Below are 19,108 nucleotides of genomic sequence, written 5' to 3' on the forward strand. Positions count from 1 at the left end.
CCTCAAAACAAGCTGTGTCCTGCACAGCCTTTTGAATTCCTCCCACACAACATATAAATCTAATCACAGAGCCTTCCATCTATATAAAAATAACGGTGCAATGTTATAGGGGTGCTAAAAGTCGGATATTTGCCAAAAAGAACATGAAAATACTTTTATTATTATTTTTTTTATTCTTATTTAAGGATAAAAATGTCCTTCCCGTGTGTAGTTAGCGATATAGAGGAAGTCTCAAACAAAAACAAGCAAAAAAAATTAACCACATTAGCCAGGAGGTTTTGATTTATGGCAGACATTAAAAGTTTTGACCAAAAACATTTTACTAAATTAACAGAATTATAGCCCCCAGAGTCTAGAGGATTAACATTTATGGTTTTTATAACTTGGTAAGTTAATTGTTAAATACTTTGAAGGTGTCAGATTGTGTGTCCTGTGATAAATTATATTGAATTTGTAAATTCCTTTTTTTATCAAAAAGTTTTTTTTTCTTAAAAAAAAAAGTTTATAAACCAATTTATTATGGGAAAATAAATTGAAAAGGTCTTGACTTTAAGGTGAGCATTTTTGATGGGAATGGAAGAGAGAAGATGAGCTGGAATTTTATTGAAGATTGATCTTTCACCTGATTTTATTAGCTCATATAAACTTTCGGAAATGAAAACATTTCCGACATTTTTACGACAAAAGTTGACGCACTCAGGAAACAGAAATAAGGTGAAAAAAAAACAACAAACCTTCATAGGTACCTACTTTCTCCCTATCTACACCACAAATGCGTAAGCTTTCTTTACTCCCCTTATTCGTATGTGACGAAGGTTTTTTTTTTATTTTTGTGATGTTGAAAGAAATGACAGTTATTTGATTTGGTAGCCAGAGCAGTGTGAGTGGTACCAAGGTGATGATTTACGATATGTTCAATATCTGCTATTATTTCGTTTGTATATATTTTTTCAGATAATTCAAAGAAATAATATTTGAAAATAAAATTGATGCTCAGCTAACAGCTAATCAAGGTTAGCTTTATGTTCGTGATTTGATGTGTTAAGGGAGGATAATCTTCAATTATAGTTTTTTTTTATGATATGATGAAGTTAGTATACCTATTATTAAAAAAAGTAATACAGTTTTTTAATAAAAATAAATCCTTTCCTGGATAGAGACAGTTTTTTCATCATTTTGGGTTTTTCTTAAAAACAAAAACAAAAAATAACATAATACCTAGAATAGTTTTGCTTATGTTTTTTTTTTTGATATTACAATTATGAGAAAATGTGGCCTTACAAAAATAAATTCCGCTTTCCATAGAAATAAAATGAAAAATAATTTTTCCACACGAATGCATTCAAATTACTCAAATGTCATAATTAAGGTTAGGTGCAGATTTATGATTTGAAATTTTTAATAGATTGCCATTGAAAATAGTCAGTAATTTTATTTTAAACTAACATTTTTTTACATCATAATTGACAACAAAAATAAAACCATTTCTCTTGAAATGGTTGGGATATCACCTTTTGGATTAAGTTGTATTTTTTTTGGTGAAACAAAAAATTACATCTAATATAACAATATTTCTTTTTTACCTACTCAAATTTATTAAGCGAGAAAAAACAGTAATTTATTGTTCAACATCAAGGACATGTCGCCATTGGCAACATTTTAATCCTTTGGCTGCCATGGCTATCATTTTTTGGCGACACCTAATGTGAAATATCAGAGCACTAAAACGATGGCAGTTAATTTTAACCAACTCATCTAAAAAATATAGAAAGACATTGCAGAAAGTGCAGAGATCAAGAGCTAAGGCTAATTCATGGGCTAAGAAAATGAGGGTCCCGCAATTTTGTCTGTTCGTCAAATTGGTTATTAAGATATTGGATGATTTCCTACAAAGGAAATTGAAATATTTGGTATAACCAAAACTAACGGTACCTGCTTAGTGTGTAATACACAGAGAAAAATATGACCCGCTAAAAACTAACAGATTGCCATATTGTTTTACCGTCCATACATTTCATAAGGAAATCTTATTAAAATCAACGATTAATAAGGTTTTTTTAAGGAGATTTCTTATTATTTTTATAGAGAAAATCTTATTAAAATTTGACTGAAAAGTTGATTTTTTTTGCCAGTTAGCACTAGAACAAAAATCGCGATCAATATTTTCATGGCAGGTTGGTTCAGGTGGTAAGGTGTGCGACTAATGATTTGAAGTCTCCAGTTCGATTCCCAGCCTGGTCATCGTTTTTTTTTATTTTTTTGCAGATTTTAAAACAATAAGGAAAACCCGATTGTTTTAATAAGGTTTCCTTCTTGGATGAAAACCATAGAGAAATCTTATTGTTTTTGTTCTATTTTATGTGGTCTATTTTTCTCTGTGTAGTAGTAGGTACATAAAAAGGGTAAAAGGGTGTTTTTTTTTAAATTGTTCTCAAAAACTCGAAAATTCGTGTAAAACGTCTATGAACTTAAGCATTAACGTTCAATCACCAAAACCAAAAATAAAATGAATCATTAGCTTTTTGGGACCAATAACAGATTTTACTGTCTATTCGAAAAAAACACCCTTTCATCTAATTGTTTCTTATAAAAACTCTTTATTCTTGCTTTCTATCCCAAATTCAACGTTTTACCAAATTTCATTAGGGTGACCCATCATTTTTATTTACACTAAAAAAAAAACACTCTTTTAACCTTGATATTCTTATAGGCACTTAGATTCTTGTTTCTATTCTCAAAAGTAACATAATTGCTCAATTTCAATAGGGTACCATTATTTATACCTACTTACTTTTTTTCAATATGCCTACATTTTCTCTACACTTTAAAAAACACCCTTTTACATGAAAAAATGTATAAACTTATGTTATTCATAGTTTCCATAGGAAAGACAACATTTTTAACAAATTTCGTAAGGGTAACTTTTATACCATTGATTTTATAGGGCTTATCGCGGATTTTCCTTGTTTTATAAAAAAAAAACACCCTCTTACATAAAATATTTGTATAGGCTGTTTGAGTTCTTGGTTTCTGGTGTAACAATTTTGTCCTAGTTTTGGTGGTACTAATGCTACTGTACTCATCATTTCTTAAAAAAAAAACACCCTTTCACTCAGGATAATTTTGTAGAGTTTTTAGACTCTTAACTCTTATACGAAACGAAACTTTTTCACTAAGTTTAAAAAATTAATAAAATGTAGGTATGTCAGATGTTGCGATACATATCTCACACACAACTCAAACCACCAAAAAAACACCCTTTAACCAAAAATATTTTTAGAAATTTTATGAATCCTTTGTCCCTGTTTTATCAAAAAACGAATTTCATCAATCTATATTGTTTTTCACATGGGTTTTGATAATATTTACCTGTTGGAGTCAAAAAACAAGTACCCTTGTTTTTATCTCGACAACAACTTTTTTTTAGAGCAATCGTATTGACTTGAGTTTTATGTCATCAGATTAAGCATCAAAAAATACCTTAAAAACATGCGTCATATGATGCCAAGTTTCGTGAGTTTAATAATTTTTTTAAGGTTTTTTTACCTGTACTATAATGCTACAAATACAATTTTTGAAAAAAAAAATATATTTTTGAACCTTTATTAACGAAACCTTCCTTTGAATAGTTATTTTAATTTCTGAATTTCTTCTAGATGACTATTAAGCCGTTTTCAAAGATTTTTTTCCGGATTAAAAAAATATCAAATTCGAAAAATTCAATTCGTGATTTTTTTTTCCAAATTTTGTTTTTAAGTGTTGGTTAATATTTTTTTGAAAAATAGCATGGAAATTTTTTTTTTCAAAGCGTTAAAAAAAATTGTATCCCTTAAAAAAAAAAGATTTTCCTTAATAATTTTTCATAAAAAGATCTTCTTTTACAAAAAGAGCAAGAACTATTATTTCTTCCAAACTCATTAAAGTTAATATAAAATACATACTATCAAATTTAAGGTGTTTCCGAATTTAAAAGCAATTAACACTACAACACTTTTTGCCTGCCATTTGTATTCATTTGTCTTATCATCATCATTGTCCTTGTTCTTTGTATCTCGTTTGCCATTTAGCAACGGTCATTAAAGCTGATTAAACTGGCAATGCGCATCAAAGGTCATAGTATGAATAGTTAAGTAAGTAATCCTCATCTCCCTATCACACACCCACACTCACACAATATTCATTGAATGCGGACCAAAGAATTTATATGAAAAGCTAAGCAAACAAAGGTCATTCAAAGATTTCAAATATGAACTTCACAATTGTTCATAATAGGCTTTATCGAGTGGAGTCAACTATAGCAGCAATGAACAAAAGACTAATGAAAAATCATTTTGTGTACGTTTCATTGCATCAATAGCGCGCATTTAACGGCCTTTGTTTGTTTAGCGCTAGCATTTTGATTCAATTCAGAAAATTTCTGCAACGCATAGATATAAAAACAGTTTAGGTCATTTTCCAATGTACGGGTATAACAAAACAACTTGAGAATTTTTTTTTTGTTTTTTTTTTTTCGGTTGAAAGGTTTTGTATTTAGTTAATGTAAGTTTTTAGAATTATTATCAACTGTTCGATCTTGGGGTGAATACTAAAATTAAGGAGTTGTGTAAATAAAAGTGAATCTAGTTTGTATTTTTTTTTTTTTTTTAATTTAACAACTTAAAGCATTTAGATTTTAATTTTTGATAACAAAAATAGAATTTTTGGAGTGCAGTAACATTAGGGAACCCGGTCAAACAGTTCCGATTTTGATGATTTTTTTTTTTTTTCATATATGACAATAATTAAAATACTTTAACCTCTATAGGTTAGATTTTTGTGAACAAACAAAATTTGTTTTCAAAAATTTTGCTTAAATTTCATTAATTAATTGATACCAAAAGATTGTCTAGGAAATTAAAGGAAAAAAAAAAATACATGGGAGTAGGGAACATTAGAATTGTTTGAAGTATTTTTAAAAAACTAGTCCTTAAACTCAAAAATTAAAAAAAAAAAAAAATTTTACATGCCGTTTTTAAAAATTGTCCTTAATAAAATATGGATTTTTTTTAATTTCCTGCGCATATTAGCTATTATAAAAGGAAATATCAATATTAGACGAGTGCAAATAATTTTTGAAAATAAAAAAAATATTAGCAGCATAAGGGTGGTGGGAAAATTTAGGATAAATGGTAAATGAAAGAAAAAAAATGAATTACTCAAGAACAAAGGGGGGTGGGAGGGGGTTGGGGGTTGTCAAAAATCAAAAAATTTCCCACCACTCTAATAACTTTTTTTTTCAACTTTTGCCTTCTGAAAACTGGATTGGCACTGGTCTATTTATATATTACAGACCCTGAAAAAAAAATAAAAGTTTTCATTTTCGAAGAACATTTTTTAATACACCGAAATAAAAATTGATAAAAATAGCATTTTTGAGTGACAACTATTAAAATATCAATTTTGATATGATTTTATCATATCATTATAACATTTTTTAACTTTAGGTTGATAGTGAAAATTTCACTTTGACAATTCAAAAATCAATGTTGACTAGATTTTATATTTCAGTTTATTATAATGATATTTCTTTCTTTTTGAATAATAAAGTATTTTCTTTCTTTTTTCTAAAATAAAATAAAACATTACTAATAATATAAACATGGTAATATGTGAAAAACGTGATGTGATAGAATTTTTCTGACTTCAGATTCGAGCTCAGCGCACAAAAAACCATTAGAAAAATATACTTTGATTTCTATAAAAAAAAAACTTTTTGACTAGTGAAATCGAACAGGGCAGAAAAAATCGAATGCCTTGTTCGATTTCACTAGTCAAAAAGTTTTTTTTTATAGAAATCAAAGTATATTTTTCTAATGGTTTTTTGTGCGCTGAGCTCGAATCTGAAGTCAGAAAAATTCTATTACATCACGTTTTTCACATATTACCATGCCAAAAATCAGAAAAATAGTATTTGCGACGTTCAAAATTCAATATCTCAAAAACTTTGCACGTTAGAGCTATTCAGTGCTTGATTAAAATTAAAAAGGTCAATGACCATTAGAAAAGTATAATTTGGTTTCTATGGAAAATTATTTCTCGCCAATATTACTGTCATTTACGGAAAAATCAATTTTAAAAATCGTTTTTTTGTTTTTTTAATTTTTCTCAATATTTTCTAAAACAAAAGTATAGTTTTTCCACACAATCTTTAAAAAACGGTTTTAAGCTAAATATTTGCATTCCAAACTTTTCAAAAACCAAAAATTTTTTCGGTAACTTTTTTGATTGAAAAATAGGCTATTTTTTCAAATTAAATTCGTCAAAAATCCAAAAATTAACTTTTTGCTCAAAAAACATTTTTAATAGATAGAAAACATAACAAAGTAATTTTTAACCAAGTTTTGTTAAAATCCAACTATTTTTGTTAAAGATAAAAATAAAAAATAAAAAAATCGTATTTTTGCATTTTTTTCAATATTTTTGAGGTTATAGAAAAAAATTGTTTGAGTAAAAGTTGTAGACATTTATAGTACCTACAACTTTTTCATTTGACTTTTTTCAATAGGACGTCTAATTTTGACAGAAATCGTAAAAAACCATGATTTTTGACACCCACCCCACTTTTTCGGCCACCCACCCCCTTTCCCCCAATTTTTTTGCGGGCAATTTATTTTTCCCCTTTCATATACCATTTATCCTAAATTTTCCCAACACCCTTATGCTGCTAATAATTTGTTCAACTTTTGCCTTCTGAAAACCGGATTGGCACTGGTCTATTATTGATAAAGGTTAAAAAGCGATAGTTTGAAGGTCTTTTTTGTCAAAGTCTTAGAGAAAATGAATTATTTCAACACAAAACTTCAGTTTTTATTAAAAAATTTAATTTTGAAATTTTTTTTTTTGAAGTGTAATATGTATTACCATTTCTTCTTCCGAATTCAACTAGTAATATTAATGGCAAAAAAAAAATATATAAATAAATTATTTGATAACAAAAAAGTTTGAAAAAAAATCAGTGAAAATCTTTTTAGTAGCATTTTTTTTTTTTCAAATTTCAGAGTTTGCGGACCACTTTTTCAAAAACTCTTCATTAAATATAGTGGATTTAAAATTTACAGACACGATTAAGCTTCGGATGGCTTTTTAAAAATGTGTTTTTAAATATTAGAGACATTTCCGTTTTTTTCAAAATATTTTTTCTTTATCTATAGAGGTTAAAGTATTTTTAATTACTGACGTTTGAAAAAAAAAATCATCAAAGCTGTTCCGCCGGATTCCTTAATAATTTGCTTTAGAAAATCTGTCGAAATTTTTTTTTTTTTATTCTTAAAGTTTTTATTTTGAATTTCGAATTAAATTTTGTTTTTATCATGTCCTTGGCTACACTTTAGGTTTTTATCGCATTTTATTAGAAATAATTTTTGGAAAAAAAGTAAGTATACACCCTAGTGAATCTTATTTTTCAGTGAAAGGAAGGTAATTAGTTTATTATTTTATTATTATTATACATTTTTTTATTTGATTAGGTTCTTTTTATATTGCAGAAAACACCATAACGCAGGCACAACACAAAAAGTAGCGTGTAAACGTTGGAATAGGGTTTTGGGGCTTGTCTCGAAGCTTCTTTATTTATGCAAGATGTGTTATTTTTCCATAAAACTAAGAGTTTCATGTTATTCCTCAGTGAAAACATGTAAGTAGTATTGAACTGGTTTGGTAAGTCTCCGAGCATGAATTCCATAAAAAACGTCTTTTAATATGAAAAATTTCAGAAAATTTTTAAACACTCCAAAATTAGCTGCTGGAAAAGCTTTATGCTGAGCTACAGAATAAAAACAACCTCTAAACTACAAATAAATAATGTTTAAAAAGTGTTCCTTGAATAATTAAGGTACTTATGGCTTTTTTATTAATTTGTTTTTCAACGCGTAAAATTTCAAAAATTAACTAACAATAAACCAGTATTTTTTCCAAGTACTGCAGTGTTTTACAGTATTTTCCAAAACATTTTAGAGATATTTGATGCATAATTTTTCATTAATAACTCAAAAGTTTCTATTTTTAGGCTTCGAAACTCCGTTTCAAAGTTTTAAGGGGAAAACTATGTCGGAAGCATTGTTTGCTCAAAATTCTCTAATATTTAATATTTTAAAAAGATAAAAATCGACATTTTTCACACGTTTTTTAATGCAATGGATTAGTAATTTTTTTTTTTTTTTGATGTTGTTAAAAAAAAATTTTGTGTACCGAAAGTCAGGTGGTTAAATTTTTTTTATAGACTTTTAGAGACCACTAACTTTTTTGAGTTACGTTGGTATTCATAAAACATGCACTTTGTATTTTTCAAAATTACGAAAACATCATTTAAGGCATTTTTCACTCTGGTGGTATTTTATAAATCTCTGTTGCATTGTGAAAAAAAAAATTAAAAAACTGCGCAAAGTTTTAAATTTTTAAACCCGACATTAAAATTACAAAGTGCAATCACAATATCGGCTAATCTCGAAAAATTCTATTAAAATCGGATAAAAATGCTTAAAACTTTTCACCAACAAAATTGGATTAAATTAATAGGTACTAAATATATCTTTGGAAAATTGATTCATCTATAAAATAAAAAAAAAATGATTTCTCTTAGATACGACTTTTACATATAGCTTAAAATTCAAAAAATAAATAATCAGTCTTGATAATATCTTTTTTATAACATTTACACATTATTCATTATTATTCTTACGAGTTAAATATACATAAATACCTATTTTTATTTATATCTTTTGATATACTCATAATGTTTCTCTTAAATATCATCTCTTTTTGTTTTTGCTTAAAACTTATTAGGGAACTTGATTTTCATCTTCATATCTCTTAAAAACTATCTAAACCAAATAATACGATAAAATTAATTTCTACTTTCTACAATATTTTTTTTTTTTCTGTTTGATTTTGTACAAATGGTAAATTCTTATTTTTTTTTTTTTTTTAATTTAGTTGTTCGTAGGTTCGCAAATCTTACGCGAGCAGCAATTTCACAAGTTTCTGATTATTTGCTTTTGTGTTGATATAATATACAGTCGTCCTTCACATTTTTCTTATTTTTAAGCTCATTTCTTTTGATACATTTTTTTGTTATAAAAATATTTTTATGATATATTTTTTTTTTTGAATTTATGTGTCCCACATGCATCATTTTTATTTTTATATTCATACCTGGGTATCCAGTTCTGTATCGGCCTCGTCTCACTCCACATAAGATAACGATGACGAGGCCGATGCTGAGATGCAGCAGACCAGGGAGCGTTTTGGTCAAATCGCAGATACCTGTTCCAGTTCGGCCGATGAACGGCCCGAATTCATGCAGACATTTTTGGCAGCATAATCGGTCACAAAACGGTCACTGTTCCTCGAATGGATATTGCCTGGCTCCCGACGACAGCACCATGGATTTTTCGTGGTTAGGATTCGTTTGAATGCATCTCGGAATTCCTTGTTGAATATTGAATAGATAATTGGATTAAAGGCTGAATTCGAGTAGCCCAGCCATGAGAGTATTTTGAATGTTTGTCCGCCTATGCAGGTCTTGCAGAAGGCAGCAACGATGTTCACACAAAAGAACGGCACCCAACAGATGAGGAAGACGCCCATAATCACACCGACTGTTACAGCAGCCTTATGATCGGATACATGGTATGGCGAGGAGTGATGCAGGTTACGAACTTTGAACTTCTTTTGGTTCTTCGGTCGACGGATGCTTTTGTAGCGTTGTTTCTCCGCTACTTCACCTGGACGAGTTACAGCCTTTATCGATTTAACATGCTTCTGTGCATAGCAATACAACCTAAAAGGATAAAAGAGATAAAAGAAAGGACATTTTTACTAAAGTAGGATTGCCAGATTAAAAATGCAATTTAAAATAAATTCAATGAAACTTGGTTAACTAAATGAAATTTTTATTGATAAAAAATAATCCAACACTTTTTTAAAGGAAAAACATTTTCTAGGCAAACATTTTTTAGAATCCAGGGTTAAACTGGAAGGCAATCATTTGAAAGTTCCCAGTAAATAAAATCTTTATTAGAACTTTTTACTCAAATGTTCTAAGAATTGCGTATTTCCTTATTTCATATAGGTAACTTTTTATTCTACATTTTGTCGTTCAGTCCCAACTTAATGTCAAATACACCCTTCCAACTTAAATTCTAAGTGGTTTTAGTATCTCAAACTGATCATTTAACAGGAATTGAAAAATTGCTTTTCATTTCAATTTGAGTTTTTCAAATGAATTTGAGCTCCCAAAACGCAACTAGATTTCTATATTTTATTATTATAAAGATGCATTTCTAAGGAAAAAATTTGTTTTCAGTTTCCATAAAAATATTCTGTACCAAATTTGAAGAAAATCCGTTCACCAGTTTGTTGTCCACTTGAGATTGGAGGTCCATAAGAAAATCGTTAACGTTTCGTTACTTAATCAAGGTCAAATGTCAAAAATATTGATTATTTATTTATGAAAAATTTTAAACGGCAACATCTTTGGACAAGTATTATGTATACCCAAAACTTTTATATAGTACAATTAACTGTTAAAAATGTTTACTTTTTTTCTATTCTCCGAATGATTGTTTTGCAGATATCGTTATATCAAATGTTCAATTATAGCCGTGTTTTATTGGTAACTCAGTACTTAGCTCAGTAAAATTTTACACGGGAAACAACAACAAAAGATTGCTAAGGATAAACAAAATTTTTTTATTTTTTGGTTTAAAGAGATAATTTTTTTCTAAACTTATACATTTTTGACCCTTCAACAATAAGGATTATTAATAAATAAATAAAAGCAATCAATTGTTGTTGCTTACAGCATAAACTGTTTACTCAGTAAAATACTGAGTACCAATAAAACACGGCTTATATCAGATTTTTGCATATATTTAACTCATAAACAAATCTAATTTTCTACAAAAACAATAAATTTTTATTTATTTATTGCGGCGGTTTCCCACCACTGTTTTTCCAATTTTTCAGATATAAGCTAAAAACCTCCACTATTAAAATTTTTTTAAATAATGAATAACATATTCAGAACCCAGCTTAATTTCAGAAACTTTTTTGGAAATTTAAAAGTTAAATTGAAATTTAAAATTTCGCAAATATGTAAATGGAAATGTTTTTTTTTTTTCCAAAAACGGCTTTAACGATTTTTATTAAATTTTTTGTTTATTCTACAAATAAAACCCAATTTCTAAATAAATAAAATATTTTTTAACCGTTAATAACGGTAGGTACCTGCCGTATAACCATTTTCATTATTTCTGAATTCCTGGTAGGTATATGACTTACTTCATTTAAACAAAAAAATTTATACAAAAGCGTTTAAGTAGCCGTAATTTTAAAAATTTAGGAAATTTTCAAAAAACGCAATTTTGGTTTAAAAAAAAAAATAAATTTTTCAATTTTTTTTTACTTTCCTGAACCTAAATCTGGTTTCAAAAAAATTCTAGCACGTACCATTTTTTTAAAATGATTTTTGAAAAATATGAGTAGTTTGTAGAAAATAACCCTTTTAGATTTAGTTGACCTAGTACAAAAATATATCTAATATTCGTATTGACCTTAAAGGACTATGTTTACTATATTTTTTTCGGGTTGCTGAAACCAGATTCGAAGTTTTTTTTGCCCAATCACGTCAGATTTTCAAGATAACCTCAAAAAAGATGTTCGTTTCTTTTTTGATGTTATCTCGAAACTTGACGTGATAGGTTTTAGCGACCCGAAAAACATATATTAAGCATAGTCGCACTCCCATTTCAAAAAAAAATTTTTTTTGGGGCTGTGACATTTTTTGAGGTTATCTTGAAAACCTGACGTGATGGGGGCAAAATGGACTTCGGATTCGGTTTCAGCGACCCGAAAAACATATGGGTTCCACTAAAAAAAGCGCAAAACACAATATAGAGAGTTACTATCCCTTTTAAAAGGTTTGAGATAGTCGTCGGAAAAAACCCGTTATTTTAAAAAACTGTCCATTTTTCGACTTTCTGCCTATATCAACTTTTGATCAAGGGCTAAGAGAACAACATGCTAAAATTTCAGACAGTTTCACCGAGGGCCACTTACCATACAAAATGTGCGGGGTCCTTTGGAGGACTTATTTTTCATAACATGATCTATCATATGACACCAAATTTGTATTTATTAAATAAAGTTTACACACATTTTAAGATACTTATTGACAAAAACAGCAAAAATATTGAAATCCTGAAGTTTTTAGTAAATCCCTAGGATTTCATTTCGGGGGGCGGTTACTTCAGACCGAACAAATTTTTTTTTTAGGAAACACAAAACTTTTTTATCAACTATATGTAACTGCAGTCGATTCTTAATTCCGCTAAAGCAAATGGTCATTAGAACTGTGTCAGAGCGAAAAACTTGCCAATATCCTTTTTAAGTATTTTTTAGGAGAGAAATTCATAGTTAAAAGTTTAAAATAGCTCTGCTTACAGTAGAAGAATTTAAGAATGTACCGAATATAAAATGGCCGAATATTCGGCGGCATCTCTAGTTTAAATTGGTACAAGGAGTGATAAGTTATTAGATGTAAATTGCGAGCGTTAGCGAGCAAGAAAATTGTTTTGAAGAAATAAATTTGAACCATTATTAGGGGTTATACAAAAAATTATTTCGCACAATTTTATATATAAAAACATTCTCCCACTGAAATTTTGTAGCAAAAAATAGATATATTCTATTATATCAATTTAGTTCTAAATTAAATCGGGAATACTTAAAAATAAAAATTTGAAATAATCCAAGTTGTTTGGCATGAGCTAATTTTCTAATTTGAAACAATTTGATAAATAGAAAGCTAAAAATATAACGAAATATTTTACATTGAAATAAAAGGATAAGATGTCGGAAAGATTTATATAGATTTAACGGTAATATTTCAAAAACGAGATGTGATCGAATATTTTTGTCTTCGGATTCGAGTTCAGCAACCCTTTGAAAAAGTATAGTTTAGTCTCGACACCAAAAACCTTGTGTTATTTAAAGGGTTCTTAAAAGAACATTTTAAGGTGTTTACATAGTGCTTTAGGAAATGATCAAAGAGGTAAAAACTAGTTTTTTTTTAAATCCCTTACCAAACGTTGTAATGGACCACAAAATTGTTGTTTTCCTTATAAAAACTTCATCGACAGCTTCTTTAACGATACGAAATTGGTAGAGACTTTTAGGGAGATTTTCAGATAGGTAATTAAATTACTAAAATACACAAACAAACCATTTAGTACTGCAAATATTAGACTTGTAGGTATTTGTTTATACTATATCTTTTGATTTTCTGAAAAAAAAATTACTGCTATGATCCCACATGAACAAAAACACCATAATTTAGGAAAATGTAAAATCTCAACGCCCCGCCCGTTATATATAAAAAGTCAAAAATGTACAGAAAACTATAATAAAATACATTAAAACAGTTTATACGTGTTTTGTAATTTTATATAATATTTTTCTATTTAGAAATATCTTATCTGTGATAAACCATTCGATACATTGCCTTCTAAATCTTAAAATTTGTCTCTCATAGGAACAAAAGTATATTTTTCTTATGGTTTTTGATGTGCTGAGTTCGAAACCGAAGTCAAAAAGAATCTAGCACGGCAGGATTTTGAGACATACGCGTTAGAGAATCACAAAATCAAGTATTTGATTAAAAAAATCTCAAAAAAAAACTACTGTATCTCAAAAACAGGAGTTGATAAAAATTTCTTGATCTACTTAGGTCCATTTTCTTCACTCGGAGTTGAACACAACTTGAGAAATTTTATATTAAAAATTCTCAAGTTATGTTCAACTCCGAGTGAAGAAAATGGACCTTAACTTACTTAAAAGATATCTCGAATAAGAAAAGACATATTGAGGAGATTTAAACCGGAATTTGAAATAAAAAAAAAATAAGTTCTTTTATATAAACCGTGAGGAGTTTAGTTGAAAAAGTTTACATTACGCCAAAATATTGCTTCAAAAACAGCAAAAAAAAAAAATGGGTTTTCGAGATTTTCTAACAGGAATATCCTAAAAACGTGACATGCTAGCCCAATTTTGACCTCGGATTCGGAATCAGCACACAAAAAACCTTTAGAAAAGTATAGTTTAATTAAAAGGAGGATTTCTTTGCAGACCAGTATAATATAAAATGGTCTGGGGATGTGAAATAAGACCAAAAAACCATATCGAAAGATCCAACCTAGTTAATTTTAAAAATTAGAATATTACATTTACATACCAACAGACACCAAGATATGAAGCAAAAACTAAATTCAGTTTGTTGAACAAATTTAAGCTATTAAATTTGTTTCATAAACTTATTCCAGAGTTTTAAAATTACCGACTCATTTGTTATAAATAATCACCTCAATAAATCTAAAAGTTTAATTCCAATTTTAAATAGAGAGTATATTAAAAAGTATGTTTCATGGAAAGGGTTTATAATCCAAATTAAGTATTTCAAGAATTCTGCAATTCTTTTTTTTCCATTTTTATTTTATTTTTATATAGTCCTAAAAAATACCTTGTAAAATAAACTCATATCTTAAAATAGAACAACCTCCATTATTTTTCTCTATTCCCACCATAACTACACATAACTTTTTTCAACAACTTTTATTGCAATGCTATTTACATTTTAAAAACTATGCTTAATCCACTTAAATGCACCGAACTCTAAACTCTTACAAATCTACCTAACATTTTTCATATACTCGTTAAAAGAACTTTTATGTTTCAATGTCCTCCACGTACACAAACACAAACATAAAAAAATTTTAAAAATAGACGATATAAGAACAAAAATACTGACCAGCGGTTTTATGGTTAAACCTCTCTAAGAACCTTTCGAGAAAAAAATGAAAAAAAAAAAAAAATCCAATTTTTGTAAAGATAACAAGTGCAAACATCTGGAGTGCTAGCTGGCTGTTGGGTTTGGTTATATCCTTACACATCTGGCACTGCTGTAGGTATTACAAAAATATTCTCTCTCTAAATGAATCTGAATAATTTAGAAGATTAACAGGCAAATAAAAATTCATTCCCTGCATCCGGATGGCATCAGGTCTGGGGTCTCTTCTGTGAAGCTTTCACCACCTCAACAAAAAGGCTCTCTCTCTCTAAAACCCACCTCCCACCAGCATGCAATAGGAGCAGAATGAGAAGAAGGAAAAACGAGAAGAGGTACCTACCATCATTTCCCGACAGGAAATTGTAGTTGGTACAGAGAAAGTTAATAAATATCATATAGGTACAAAATAGTAGAAGTATAAGGATGTTGATGTAAGTGAAAATATAGCTCACATACATGAGCTGGAGCTGGCTGGCTTGTGTTTTGCAAGGAACAAGGGTAGATACCTTTTTACCTTTCCTATTTAAAAAAAAATTGAAGGCCTCCTTTTTTTCTCTGGATGTTGTTGTTGGTGAATGCTTGACTTATTTTAAAGCTACTTTGCTATATAAAACAGTTTTCCTTCCGTATATTTGCTTATTTTAACATCCCATTTTATGAAGGTGGAGGCTTGCTGAATTTGTTTTAAGGACAACACGGAATTGAAGTTCGTGTTTTTTTTTTTTTTTTTTAATTTTTAATAGAAATCTGTAAAGAGTCTTAAAAAACACACACGGTCGCTGATAGTTTTGTAAGTGGGTGGGAGCAACAATTTCGTAGTAGTGATAAACATAATAAAAAAAAAAAAAAACATAAAAAATGCATTCGATTAAATAACACAGTCCTGGATATGGCCAAACAGGATAAACCGAGACGAGAGTCATGTGAACTGGAAAATTCGTGATGACTTTACAAATTGGAATTTCTTACATTTTTATATAACGAAAACCTATATTTTCTTTAAATTGTTTTTTTATTTTTTCTCTCATTTTTTTCTTTGAGGATAATTTCGTCCTGTGTAAATTGAATAGAGTAATAGTTTTCTGTAAGAAGTTAAGGTACCGAATATATAGAAAGAGAAATCTTAATTAAGGACACACAAAAAAAAAATAAAAGAACATTTCTGGTTTAATATAGGAGTTCTTTCCTTTTCTGTGTCCTCATTTTTATATATTTAAGTGTCTTTACATTTATATAGTTAGGTACTCGTATATGTATGTTCTTTATATATTTTTTGTTGTATTAAAAACAAAAAAAGAACGTCTCACTTGGGGAGCAATTAAAAGGACTTAAGGCTCTTTGGGAAACAGAATGAAAAAAAAAAACTCTTAATGATGGAACTAGTTAAAATGAATAGCAAAAAGGACTATATGAAAGGAGTTATGCAAGTTGTAAATTAACAAAAAAAACACAGTAATTTAAAAGTTGAAGAGAGACAGATGAATATATGCTCTGTTTTACATGGAACAAAATTAAGGTCTTTCTAAGAAAAATTGCTTTAAAAGGAGGTATTTTATTTAAATTATTTTTATGACTGTAAGGCAGAACCAAAAAGAATATGTTACCTTATTATTTTAATCAATATTGTATGTCATTAAAGTATTCTAAAGATTGGTTTTGGAATTGATTTATTATGAGTATGTTTTGTCACATTCTCTCATTATTCAATAGACTTAAGGCAACTTGGGAAATTACATGGAAATTAACATCAAGGCGTAGACTAGTGGCATTAATCCAAAACACCTTTGAACTTTCCCACAACTAAAGGGATTGATATTGTTTGGAAGGCGTGAATGGCATCACTTAAGGTGTCTGGGAGACTAATTTAAATGTGTTATGGTATACATTAAAAGGTGCCTGGTGATTGAATGAAATTAATCCTTACACGTGCCAAAAGTAAAGAAAATTAAGTACAACTGATTGTGTTAATTTAATAATTAAATGCACGACTAGGTCGTACACAGAGAAAAATATGACCCGCTAAAAACTAACAGATTGCCATATTGTTTTACCGTCCATACATTTCATAAGGAAATCTTATTAAAATCAACGATTAATAAGGTTTTTTTAAGGAGATTTCTTATTATTTTTATAGAGAAAATCTTATTAAAATTTGACTGAAAAGTTGATTTTTTTTGCAACTTAGCACTAGAACAAAAATCGCGATCAATAATTTCATGGCAGGTTGGTTCAGGTGGTAAGGTGGGCGACTAATGATTTGAAGTCTCCAGTTCGATTCCCAGCCTGGTCATCGTTTTTTTTTATTTTTTTGCAGATTTTAAAACAATAAGGAAAACCCGATTGTTTTAATAAGGTTTCCTTCTTGGATGAAAACCATAGAGAAATCTTATTGTTTTTGTTCTATTTTATGTGGTCTATTTTTCTCTGTGTACTTAGGAAAAAATTTGCTTGGAATATTAAAGTCTTTCATCTAAAAATCTATGAGAATATTTTTAATTTAATTTGATGAAGAATTTTGAAAAAAATTTTCAACCTTAATTTTTTTATTGATAAAAAATTTCAAAAAATTTTCAAAATTGTTGAATCCGTATGTTCTTAAAAAAGATTTTTGTTGGTACCTATATCAAATTTTTCAAAAAAAGGTTGAAGGCCATTCACAGTGAGCCTGAACAAGTTTAAGGTTGACCTAAAATGACGACAAAAACTAAAGATGAGGCTTTGTTCCTGAAGGCCCCAGCAATCATAATCCGTTTTTACCAAAATCGGATTAGCTTCCTTTTTCGAGATACCCCCCCTTAAACGTGTTTTTTTTTGAGAAAAATTCATATCAACGCAAGGCTCGAGTACGATAACTTAGGCGCCGAGAATTGAAAACGGTTTTTAGTAGAGGTATTCAATACAATCATTTTTGGTTTTGGGAGGGAGGGTCTATGTCTCCCCCTTTAGGCGGGAGGAGCAGTTTTCTAAAAAATCAAACAAAAAATTATTAAAAAACAATAGCAACACTTACAGTTAGGAATGATACCTTTTTCAAAAGCTAGAATTGTACACTTAATTATAGTTTTCAAACCAAGTTATTTTAAATAGTTGTTTTCGAAATAATCGATTTCAAAGTCAACAATTGTGAAAAAGAAGTTTAAAAAAAATACATTGAATACTATTTTTGTCAAGACTTTGGGTTTCATTACGGGATAAATTGATAAAATAAACTACCTCAATAAATTCCTTATCAAATACTGAAAACCATATGTTTCTATGCCTTCTAGTTTTTGAGAAAATTTAAAAATAGGAAAACTACTTTCTTTATCAGGTTCACTAATGAGCGTTCTGGTACCACACTTGTACTAAAAAATTTTATTTTTAAGATCCAATTTTAAATGGAAATAAAACAAATTCATGGAATCGAAGTAGATTAAGCACAGTACTTTTTAATTTTTGATTTTTGATAATGGCAAAGCAAAATAGCCAAGAAAATAAAAATAAGATAAAGAAAGTAGTTTTCCTATTTTCCAATTTTCTCAAAAACTAGAAGGCATAGAAACATATGGTTTTCAGTATTTGATAAGGAATTTATTGAGGTAGATTTTATCAATCTTTATCAATTTATCCCGTAAGGAAACCCAAAGTCTTGACAAAATAATATTCAATGTATTTTTTTTAAACTTCTTTTTCACAATTGTTGACTTTGAAATCGATTATTTCGAAAACAACTGTTTAAAATAACTTGGTTTAAAAACTACAATTAAGTGTACAATTCTTGCTTTTGAAAAAGGTATCATTCCTAACTGTACAGTAGCGAGCAAAAAAAATGCAAACGAAAAAACTATAAAGAGTTTTGAACAAGAAGTAAGTTACCAAATTTAGCATATTGAAACTGTTTTATTTTCATTAAACAGAGTCAATTTGTGGAATATTTTACTCCAAAAGCATTATTTGGTCAAAAGTCTACCTAAATATGCGTTTTAAGACGAGCAAAAAAATGCAAATGTTTTTATTGTTTGCATTTTTTTTGCTCGCTACTGTATGTGTTGCCATTGTTTTTTAATAATTTTTTGTTTGATTTTTTAGAAAACTGCAACTCCCGCCTAAAGGGGGAGACATAGACCCTCCCTCCCAAAACCAAAAATGATTGTATTGAATACCTCTACTAAAAACTGTTTTCAATTCTCGGTGCCTAAGTTATCGTACTCGAGCCTTGCGTTGATATGAATTTTTCTCGAAAAAAAC

At 28.7% G+C, this 19,108-nt stretch overlaps 1 protein-coding gene across 2 annotated transcripts in view; it reads right to left on the reverse strand.

Moving 5' to 3' along the window:
* Positions 1-8,900: 8,900 nt before the first annotated feature.
* LOC129913099 (dopamine receptor 1) overlaps positions 8,901-19,108 on the reverse strand; it is a 97,843-nt gene continuing 87,635 nt past the window's right edge. For both annotated transcript variants that reach the window (XM_055991581.1, XM_055991580.1), the window contains exon 6: positions 8,901-9,817. In XM_055991581.1, coding sequence (XP_055847556.1) covers positions 9,286-9,817 — 532 coding nt within the window. In that variant the 3' untranslated portion in view covers positions 8,901-9,285. The remainder of the gene's footprint in view (positions 9,818-19,108) is intronic.

This window comes from Episyrphus balteatus, chromosome 3 (genome assembly GCF_945859705.1).
Source record: "Episyrphus balteatus chromosome 3, idEpiBalt1.1, whole genome shotgun sequence".
In the NCBI taxonomy this organism is placed as follows: Eukaryota; Metazoa; Arthropoda; class Insecta; order Diptera; family Syrphidae; genus Episyrphus; species Episyrphus balteatus.